Source organism: Tachyglossus aculeatus, chromosome 16 (assembly GCF_015852505.1).
Source record: "Tachyglossus aculeatus isolate mTacAcu1 chromosome 16, mTacAcu1.pri, whole genome shotgun sequence".
Classification (NCBI taxonomy): Eukaryota; Metazoa; Chordata; class Mammalia; order Monotremata; family Tachyglossidae; genus Tachyglossus; species Tachyglossus aculeatus.
In genome coordinates this window covers 29,677,420-29,688,835 of record NC_052081.1, presented here as the reverse complement: position 1 = coordinate 29,688,835, position 11,416 = coordinate 29,677,420, and the positions used below count along the sequence as shown (strand labels likewise).

General features: G+C 36.4%; 1 protein-coding gene across 1 annotated transcript in view; it reads right to left on the bottom strand.

Annotated features, from left to right (window-relative positions):
* Nucleotides 1-359: 359 nt before the first annotated feature.
* CCDC186 (coiled-coil domain containing 186) overlaps nt 360-11,416 on the bottom strand; it is a 41,397-nt gene continuing 30,340 nt past the window's right edge. The window contains exons 11-16 of the mRNA XM_038758571.1: nt 11,103-11,358; nt 9,715-9,904; nt 9,100-9,180; nt 6,497-6,707; nt 5,400-5,619; nt 360-5,124 (exon numbers count right to left, since the gene is read on the bottom strand). Coding sequence (XP_038614499.1) covers nt 5,041-5,124; nt 5,400-5,619; nt 6,497-6,707; nt 9,100-9,180; nt 9,715-9,904; nt 11,103-11,358 — 1,042 coding nt within the window. The 3' untranslated portion in view covers nt 360-5,040. The remainder of the gene's footprint in view (nt 5,125-5,399; nt 5,620-6,496; nt 6,708-9,099; nt 9,181-9,714; nt 9,905-11,102; nt 11,359-11,416) is intronic.

The following is an 11,416-nucleotide window of genomic DNA, read 5'->3' as shown; positions in this document are numbered from 1 at the left end:
CATAAGCAGCTATTATCTATGATTATACAATGCTAACCCAAAAAAATCTCTGTTCAAAACTCAAATCTGAACTCTGTACTAAAAATCCTGAGCAAGATAGTAGAGGGTCTTACTGGGACTTGGGGCTGCAAATGCTTTGTTCATTCATTCAATTGTATTTATTGAGCGCTTACTGTGTGCAGAGCACTGTACTCAGCGCTTGCTTTGTTCAGCTCACTGCAAACCTAGGCCAACCCTGTTTGTAGGCCAAATAGTAAAAGTGAGTCAGAAACCCAGGAAAAATGACCCAGAAGTCAAAATTAATCATACAAATTTGTAATGCTAATTTAGACAGTTTCAAAAGCATACGTAGTCAAATATAAATTGATAAGTTATTTATTTAATAGTACATTATATACATAATGTATAGTTATTACTTCTGAAAAACTTCATTTGTACAGAAACATATCTACAAATAAACAGTTAAATCAAAGAGGCACTATCTGTACATACACATAGATATACATATTTTTGAAGACAAAACAGATTTCACTACCATCAGCAAACAATGGATAAATACAGAACTTAAAAAAAATTCCATTCCGGGAAAAAAACTAACTTTATTCTTCAGCTTTAAAGCCTTCACTTTTGAAAAACTTCATTAGTATTCCATCATGAATCCTTGTTTTTAGTGCCACCAACAGGTATATATTCTCTACATGTCAAAAGTAAGGCTTTCAGGCTACCAATGCCAACAATCGCTAACTCAGTTAAACATTCTGAATGACAACCTGAACTTTAAAAAAGCACTGTTGTGTTGTTGTTTTTTACCATGGTGATAAAGAGTACCTAGAATATTTGTAGAATTGAAAGTAACTATGTTTGTCAAATTTGGGCCTAAATCTTCATGTAAAAATTTGTATAAAACATTTATTGCATTGCAAAAAAAATCCTAAGCATTTCAACAATATTCGATGCACTCTTCAGTAATAAATCAATAGGATTCGGAGGCAATACACAATGATTCCTAATTTTTTTAAAAAGAAGAACAGTTATAGACTGAACTATTGCAAATTCCTGCTAATTTATTGAACTATCACCCTCATTCCAAGTAGTTTTCCTATATAAAATGAAGCTGCTATTTACTAGCCACACAAATAGGATGGCCACAGATGGTCCTCGCAAATACGGGGTAAGGAGACATGTGACATCACATGGACTACATCAGGCACACAGCATAATGTGATGAAAGGGACAAACATGCCAAATTTTCAAAATTCTAAAGCAATTCTCCATGGGATCCCTGAACCCTTAATTTGTTCCAGAGCCTTTGCATTTCCCTATCAAGTTCATATGAACTTCCAGGTCTGAACTCTGTTGGAGAAAAGCTTGGTGTTGAAAATTTTTTTTTTTTAAAAAAAAAGGTAGACTAGCTGAAAATGGACAATGAGTAAGTAACTCTACCCTCATGCCACTTGAGAAACAGGAATAATTCTCAAAATGGATTACACAGATGGCTGAATGGTAATCCAATGCCACATGTGGATTGAGTCTCCTGGGCCTCTAACAACCATCTGTGATGACGTGCTGCTCTATCTGTATAAGTCAAGAAGTAAATGCTTTGTATTTCTCCACAGTTCTTTCAGGCCATTCTCTCTCAACCTTCTACTGTAACATGTGGCTTGCTAATATTCACCCATAAGTGATTTGGATTAGGAGTGTTTCTGAACCAATAGGCATGAGTTGTATACATAAATGATCACATGATCCTTCACAGTTTAGACAAAAATGAATGCTCAGCTATAACTGCAAAATGTATATAGCCCACATTATGTACCTGGGCAAACTGGTAATATTGGCAAAACTGCAAATTAGGTGAGCTGCCTGCCCAAGTGGCATTTTTCCTATTTTCTCATTAATATCTGATACCTATTTTCATTGCTGCAACTAAGTGAGAGCAGTCTGCCTTCTAGTGTGGTTAATGTAATCTTGGACAATTTAGGAATTTCATTTTGGGTGGCTTGTGTATTTACAAACACCACCCAAAATAAAATTTCCACACTGTCCACATTGAAATGGAAGGTGACACAGACAAAGTATTGGATTCTTATGAGAAACTAGTTAAAATGCCATGTTAGGGTTAATGACTCACCTCATGCTCAAATCTACCTGTTTTACTTCTCGAAAAGAGGCGAAGGTTACATGTTGAATCAATGTGGAGAGAAACTTCAATACTATTATTTATCAACCTTCAATAACAATTGGTTTAAACATGATACTAATGTACGTGCTATGCATATACGAGGCAAGCGAAAAGTCTCATTTTGCTATCTTACATCATTTTGTACACTTGAAGGAATGGGCAGTGAAAATTAAAGCACAGGATTTCTAACGACTTTGAAAGTTAGATCTGGCCCCACCCAACTTGAGTTCAAGTGGATTTATTTAAAATGTAAATACTAGTATGATCCTTTTCCATTTCAACTTGAAATTCCCGTGAGCAATACAAGGGATTGTGGCTTTAAAGGATTTTTTTGGCTCATGGACATTAAGAAAAAAGTGACGATATTTAAGATCAAAAATAAAGTGAAAAAAGTATGATTGCCCATATCCTCCACAGTTTTCTTTACTTTTCAATTTGTAAATCTGAACAAAATCCATTATGGTGTAATCAACAGAATCATCTTTATCAACTTTTATTTTTAAGTAAACTTTAATATGACTCACTCAATTTTCTTCATTTCTGGATATGTGATGATAAAAGCTGTAACAGCAACCCCTGCATAGGTCTGGCCCCTACAATTTGGATGGAGAGGAGGTGGGGAGACAGACAGCACGGTAAAGCTTGCCTTCCAGCCAGATGCTAATCCTTCTTCCCCCATTTACCTAAAGGTTTGGTAATCAGGTTGTCTGAACACCTTTATCAATGGGCAATTCGTGAGGATTGTCACTGCTGGTGACTAAGTGGGAGTCACTGCAGGAAGGGACACAGCTAACAGAAATAAGTACACAGTCTAAACAGGGCAAAAAAGACACACTCAACAGACACCACTCATTTTGATATTTCCTTACTGAGGAGATCTCTTCTTTTAGTATTGCCACTAGAATTTAGCAAACATTAAACTGGCATGTACCCAATTAGCTCTACTTTTTAGAGTTTAAGCAGTTCATAAATGTGTACATCTCTTTCAGAAGGAATGCTTTTACACTAAAATGCATGCCTGTGCAACAACAGCAGCCCAGTAACAATGATATGAATGTAATGAAATTTGAAGGCGTACATGTAGTTTTTCCAGTACGCGTGTTTTCATTATGCTTTGACTATTAAGTTGTTAGGAAATAAGAAATGTCTTTCCAACATCGAGAACATGTTTGGATACAGGACCCTATGGTGTCAGAACAGACATGCAGGTAGCGTCGGACACTCCGAGGGCTAGGGGACACTTTTCCTTAACACAGGGCTTTGAGAGAATATAGCCCCTACATCTTACAAGAACTGGGTGTACTAATCCCCTTAATTCACAGGAATAAAATTTCAGTTATTTAGAAGCTGTAAAAGGCAAAGCAAAAACATATGACTGACTGTATGTAGGACTAATCTGACCAATGGAAAAGTCTTATTATCATAAGTGCAACAGTTTACATAGAGATAATAAAGATGTTTAAGAAATGGCTATGAAACATCTTCTACTAAATATCTAATTTGTGTAAGTTTTAAAGTCACACAGTGTCACATTTGATATTCACACCACCCTGTGCCCCACAGCACTTATGTACACAGCCTTAATTTACTTTATTAAATTTCACCTCCCCTTCTAGACTGTAAGTTCATTGTGGGCAGGGAACATGTCTACCTATTCTGTTGTACTGTACTTTCCCAAGTGCTTAATACAGTGCTCTGCACATGGTAAGCACCCCAAAAATACCATTAATTATACAGCTCAATTATTACTGAAAACTATCAACATAAAAAAAATTAAGGTCACATAAAATATTGCAAAAATGTACCAAATGCTGTTTTCTTTTAGGCCCTGTTTTTCTGAAAATTTAGTATTCTTAAATGATCCTTTTTATGCTTTATTAGTAAAATTAAGGACTCTCACAACGAGGTAGTTGGGGGAGAGACAGGTAAACAAAGACAGACAGAGACATGGACAGCAACTCAACAGTCCGTTGGGTGTTCCTCCACTCTGCTGACTAGGTTCTATTTTAAAATTTAGAAGACTGGATAATGAATCTTACTATGCATAAAATAATTTTCAAAATAAATACATTTCTTGGAAGTCAGATTTAGATACACAAATATAAAGACAACTAGTAATCTATAAAAAGAATGCCTTGGATCCGGAAAACTGTTAAACTGTAAAGAAAGTTCTAGCTGACTACAAATCTGGCATTAAAATATGAATTAATGTCTTCAAACTTTTTTATGGCTGACTGGGTTTCTATTCCTTTCAGCAATTGCTTAATATTAAAATCAACTGATAAAATTCAAGGCAGGCACACATCCCAATCACAAAGAGTCATTTGTTACTTTAGACACTTCAAGGAAGTCTAACTTTTCTTTCTGTTCAGCTAACAATATTAACTACTGAACCTTGTGGAAAATTCAAAATGGTATTCTATTGACTTTAATGGCTGCCTTTTCATGCATATCCATTTTTAAAATGCTGAATCACCATATACATATGAGAATGCTATCTGGGAGAAAGGGGAAAACTCTCATTTGAAAGCCCTTGTAGTGATGCTTAGCAGTAGGTAAGACCACCTGCAAATTAAAGGGTTTTGTTATTTTTAAGATCCGTCACCAGACTGTGAATTGAACATTACAAAATTTAAAATGTTGATGCTTCCACTATTTACAGTACACAATGCAAAGCATTCATATAGCTTTTTTTTTCAACGAAGTGTAAGAGCAAAGTTCAACTACTTGCATTAAACAAGCAAATCAAAATCCTTGCATGATACCCTAAGTGCAGAGGAATTTCCAAACACCACCACCAGTCTTCAGGACCTGCTCCTTCTGCAGTGCTGCTCTGTTTACTGTGCAAAAGCTTTTTGTTATGTTTGCTTCGTTCTCTGTTCTAATTCATGCTGGTGTTTAATAAGACGCTCTATTTCTGCTCCTAGTGTTTGTAGATTTTCCTTTTTTAAAAAGAGAGAGGAAAAAACAGGACTTCTTAGTTTTTTCAAATACAACACTTGGTTCAAAATATTTTCCACAAAATATAATAAACTATTCTTCAAATGTCAGGCTTGCCCTTGGCTAAAGCAGCCAAGAGGAAAACTGCACTCCCCCATTCCCTACCCTGGGCAATTTCAGCTACAATAGATGTGCTACATTTTAATTAAACTGTTCATTCCTTCTGTAGACAGAGAACAAGTTTCATTGAAATGTTTATTGAGCAAAGTATTAATACCTTCAAAGTGATATTCTTTAGTAAGGTGTCTTCTAATACAGCCTGTAGTTTTCGGTTAATCTCCAAAGAGAGTTCCAAAGTTAATCCACTGTCTGCTGGGTGTGAAGTATACAAAGACGCCATGATACCTCCACGCTTGCTCAAGTGGACTTTATTAAAATCAGAGGCTTCTGATGACAGTGTGCCTGCTTCTTCCCTTAAAATGTAACTCTGAATTATTCTGTAAATTAAAAAAAATTGGGTGTCACTGGTGCTTGAGACTTTAACTACAATATATGCATAAAATCTACCAAAATTAAAAAACTATAACAAAACTACAGTAAGAGTATTATTTATTTTCAGATGACTCCTGATGTTAAATTGCAGTTGGTCTGTTTGGTATACAAGAATTACTTAGAACTCTGAAATCCTTGTTATTATTTTATTCAGAATAGTATATAATTAGAATAATCTATCTTTCTGTTATAAAATTCTTCAATAAAAATGCCATATAATCTGACCACAATTAGTTCAAAGCTCATTTGGTCAGTTCTTGCATTTCAAACAAATGGGGTTGTAGTTTAATATTTAAAATTGCAATGACCTGCAAACATACAGAATGCTAATTGTTGTTCAGTTTCAATATTCCAGGTTATTAGAATCAATAAAATAATGTAAACACTTTTTTCTTCTCAAGTACGTAGCACAGTGCTCTGCACACAGTGAGCATTCAATGAATACCATTGATTATTGATTCTCAGCTCCTTTTATGCAAAAAAGTGCTTTTGTCTTAAAACAAGGCTGTGTTTGAGGATTCAGGTAGGTTTATTCTTAAGGCCAAGAGAACTTTCCTGATTTTTCTACTGTCACACAGCAGTACATATTTGCCAATATGAATGTGTTCATGTAGCAAGAAGGACAAGCTGAAATTATGGTTCTTTTAATTCTTTGAAGGCACAAAGGAAAACAAGAATATACCTCAATGAAAACATAATCTTTGAGTTTAGAGTTATAGATGTTAATTTACCAGAATTCATCTGTAAAAAATACATTTCACTCAATGTAAGAACAAGCTCATTGACATTCTATTAAGAAACTCATACAAGAGTAATCCATACTTTGTTTTTTTCCTAATTTCCTCCACCAGTTGCTTTATATGATCCTCCATGAATTCTATCTTCTCATTTTTTCGGGCATGAGCCTTTTGCAGTCTCACTATTCTCTCGATTAACATGGCCTTATCCACTTCAGGAAAGTTGTCCACCACTGCTGAAGAGCCACTATTTTCTGGGGATCGATCTTCTATACTGCTCCGAGCGTTCAGGGATCCTTTATAAAAAAAGAAATGGGATTTCAACCGGATAAAGTTAGTCACCCCTCACCTCTACATTTTTTAACTGTCTTGCCGACTTCTGTTTGCACTTATTCATCTAGACTGGTTAGCTCAAATCATTACAATGTGGGAGTGGCATGAATTTAAGTTTATTTAAATAATGTCTTTTTCCGTCAACACTCTTGAAAGCCCAAAAGGATCTAGAAACATCTGAGAAACAGCAAAAGCGAGAAACTTAACAAGAATGCATAGAAAAACATAACCTTCCAAATTTAATAACCCAAAGATAAACCACTTCTAATCAAACAGCAACAACATACATATACTCCAACTGAATTAAGGATTCATGTACCAAGCATTGGTGGTTTAAATGATCTAAACAATCAGCTCTCTCCCCTCTTGTTATCCTCACTCCTCTTCCACTACAACCCAGCCCACACACTTCACTCCTCTAAAACCAGCCTACTCACTATGTCTCACTATCGTCTCTTTCACTGTTGGCCCCTCGTTCACTCCCATCTGCCTAAAACAGCCATTCGCTTCACATCTGACAGACCACTACTATCTCCATCTTCAAAGGCCTACTAAAATTGCATCTTCTCCATGAACCCTTCCTGACTAACCTCTCTCAATTCCCCATCTTACTTCCCCACCACCTGTGTCTCCTATGTCCTTGACCCTATACCCCCTAAGAACATAGGTACTCCCCCTCCCCATCCTCACAACACTTATGTACATTACATTATACATGTTTCTTCCTCCACCTGTAATTTATTTTAATGTCTGTCTCCCCTGCTAGAGTGAGCTCCTTGAGAGCAGGGTTCATGTCTCCTTACTCTATTGTAACCAATCATATTTAAGCTCTTACTGTGTACAGAGCACTGAACTAATCACGTGGGAGAACAATATGATAAATTAAGGAGACATCCCAAGAGTTTAATACAGTTCTCCGCACAGAGTAAACACTGAGAAAACACCACTGATTTTATATATTTATTTTAATTAAGCAAACTGCCACTCATTTTTTAAATTTATTTTGGATCAGAATAATCAAAGCAACCTGCATGAGAAAAAAATATTAAGTATTAAGGCTTTGTTGGCTTGTAATACATAATGACTGTCAGGTGTGAGTTAAAAATGGTAAAATAACATGTCACTTGGTTAACAATCAAAAAAATCATGACCCAAATTGATGAGACCAGTACCAAATAGCAGCATATGAGACAATTATGGCATGCTAAGACACTAAGAATTGGAAGTTTTAGTCCTTCAGCACAGGAAAAGACGTACCCCAGAATACGACCTGCATCATTTAATGATATACACAAGTATGACTGAGACCTACAGCTAAGTAAATCCCTTTCAGTCTTCTCCACACCTAGACTGAGACTACGTGAGCAATTCAATTCAATTCAATTGTATTTATTGAGCACTTACTGTGTGCAGAGCACTGAACTAAGCGCTTGGGAAGTACAAGTTGGCAACATATAGAGACGGTCCCTATCCGACAATGGGCTCACAGTCTAGAAGGGGGAGACAGGCAACAAAACAAAACATGTGGACAGGTGTCAAGTCATCAGAATACACAGAATTAAAGTTAAATGCACATCAGTGAAATGTAAATTGGTGAGGAGAGAAGCTGGAGACCTGTGAGGAGGCTGACACAGTAGTCCAGGCAGGGTATGACAAGAGTCTGTACTACAGATGTGGCCACTGAATGGAAAGAAAACACTGTGGGAGGAAAGAACAGTAAGCTTCATCACATAATGAACGTTACTGTTGAAGTACAGCAAGGAGTAAAGGACAATGCCAGGACTGTAGGCTTCAGAGGCAAGGAGGACGATAGTGGTGTCAACAGTGATGGGAAAGTTAGGTGGAAGAGAAGATTCTGGAGAAGAGACGTGTTTAAATTAATGTCTGTCTCCCTCTTTAGACTGTTAGAGGCAGGGAACACTTCTACTTTTGCAGTATCCTGTATGCAATGTTATACTACCACCCTTCAGTTTTTAATGCTTTGAATTAATTTAAGGCTAAACAAAGGCTCCATGGCATTTGCCATTATAATATGTAGCATATAAAGAAATTCCATATTACTTTTCCAGAGGTTACTGGAATAGGCTCCAATAATCTATGAGATAAAAATATCCTTTGAATCAGCCACATTTTTAAGGACCATATATTATGGGGTACATTGGGTCAACTGGGAAAATGTAGGAACTGACACACTATTATTAGGAATTAAAATTTTTAATCCATTGACAGTTTAAATCATTTGAAGGACATACCTAAATTCATTCATTTTAAAATTAAACAATTACAGCTCAAAATTTCATTTAAGGGACAACTTTCTGAATTTCTTAACAGGATGACAGCTATATGTTGTTTTACCTGATGAGCTAGAACGACTCCCCATGCTACTGACTTCTTTATCGTAGCTGCCATTCTCAATTTGATCTAATTTCCTGCGTGCTACAAGACCAAAGGGAAAATATTGTGAAAAATACAATCATAATTGTTTCCCTCATCAATTCAGAGTTAAGTGATTAATAACTGTCAAAATCATTTCTGCAACAATCCCACTGGATAGCCACATAAATTCTTAAGTGAATATGTGACAGGCAAATATGATTTTAATATTACCACTCAGGTGTGATGAATGGAAATGCCAAGTTCAAATGTATGAAATTGGATGCATTCTCATTCAACTAACATTTCTGACTGTTGAAAGGACTCTTATTTCCAAGATTACTGAAGAGATCTACAGAAAGTAGGCTCTGGCAAGCATTTTATTTCCAACTATTTACTCATTCCTAATACATGCAACCTTTTAAACATCAAATTGACTTAGTTGGAACTGGGAAACAAACTAACATGAAAAAAGTATGCTACTGATAATCTCTGAAACAGATTAATGCCTATTTTACAGGAGGCACTACAGCAATCTCAGGAAAGGTCTCATGAATAGAACAATTCATACAAAATGAGATATAGAATACTTTTAACCTTGCTGCAGTTGTTTGGTGAGATCCTTGAAATTTGAAGCATGTTTACGCCGCTGAGTAACTAATTCATCTTTTAGTTCTTCTACTTGGGTATTTAGTGCTGTTACTTCTTTCTGTTGAGACGTAAGTTCAGCCTGAAGGGTCTGAACTTCTTGTTTTCGAAGTTCTTTCTCTTTTAGCAGTATACTTTCCTAAATATTCAAGAAGGAAAACAAAAATCAACTGTAAGGTTTGCCTATTAATTCCAACTTTTAATACTGTTCTAAGACATTTAGATTGTTAGTTGCTTGCATCTAAGGACCACGTTTTCTACTTTCCACAACATTAGTACTCCACACTTCTGGAGCCCTAACTTCTGTATCCTGAACCATGCAGCTATCCTAACCCCCCAGGATCTTCTCTGGTCCCTCCATGTGCTCTGTGCCCTTCCAGGGTCACCTCTCCAAGCCTCCCCTGTGTCCTACCCTTCCAGGATCAGGACTCAAATCTCTCTTAAAAATGCAACGAGTCAAAGTATGTCTTCTCCCAACTACATATAGTAAGCACTTAACATAAAAAAATAAAGGGAGGCCAAGTAGTTGTATATGTTTATGTGCATATATATCAAGCCCTGTTCTAAGCACTGGGGTAGATACAAGTTAATCAGGTCACACATAGTCCGTGACCCAATCCCAAGTGGGGCTCACAGTCTAAGTAGGCAGGAAAACAGGTACTGAATCCCCATTCTGCAGTTGGGGAAACTGAAGCACATGGAATTGAAGTCACTTGTTCAAGGTCACACAGCAGGAAAGTCACAAAGTCCAAATTAGAATCTGGGTCCTCTGGCTCCTGGGACTGTGCTTTATATACTAGATCACACTGCTTCCCCAAGCCTTCCCTCTGAGTGGCTTGGTGCCAAGCAAATATCAATTAAGGCATTAGAACTGCTCATCTGAACTTTCCCCAGGGAGGGGCACTTAAGAGTTCACCTTTTGGCCTCCTCTTTCCTCTACTGAGGCTGGAAGTCAGTTGGAGTGACTGCCACAGATGTTCAGTTACAAATCATTTTTAGAAAAGAAATCTTATTTTCACAACTAAATGACTAAAAAGTCCATTTTACAAACGTGAGGAGACAGATTATTTGATCATAATGAGATAATTGGTTAAGCATGAGAAAAGCCTGTTTCCTTACTTATAAAATCAAAATAACAGTGGTTTATGGCTAAAAATGATTATTGTGTCATTAAATGACTTCTAAGTGGCTTGGAAATAGAGAAGTATATCTGCATTTCTCCTACTGGATTTGAAATTGACAAGATGCACCAGGAGAGAATACCTAAAAATGAATGTCAATGATGATAACTCAGTAATTTGCTTTACAAATTAACTCCTTCAGCCCATTACACTTACCAAATCAGAATTAGTCTGCTTCAGGTGTTCACACTGACTCTGCAACTCACTTTCACTGCAGCTGAGTTTATCACACTGTGACTGTAAGGAATTGCATTCGGATTGAAGCTGTGCATTTTTACTAGTGAGTTTTTCAGTAAACAGTAGGAGTTCAGATTCTCTTTTCCGACTCCCTTCAATATCTTTTTGTAGGTCACTAATCAAAGAATTCAGACTTTCCACTTCTTCTTTCAAGTTCTCAATTTCTTGTTCATCTCTAAAATGAATACAAGACATGAAAAAAAAAATAAACAGAATTACAGTTATCAATTTAT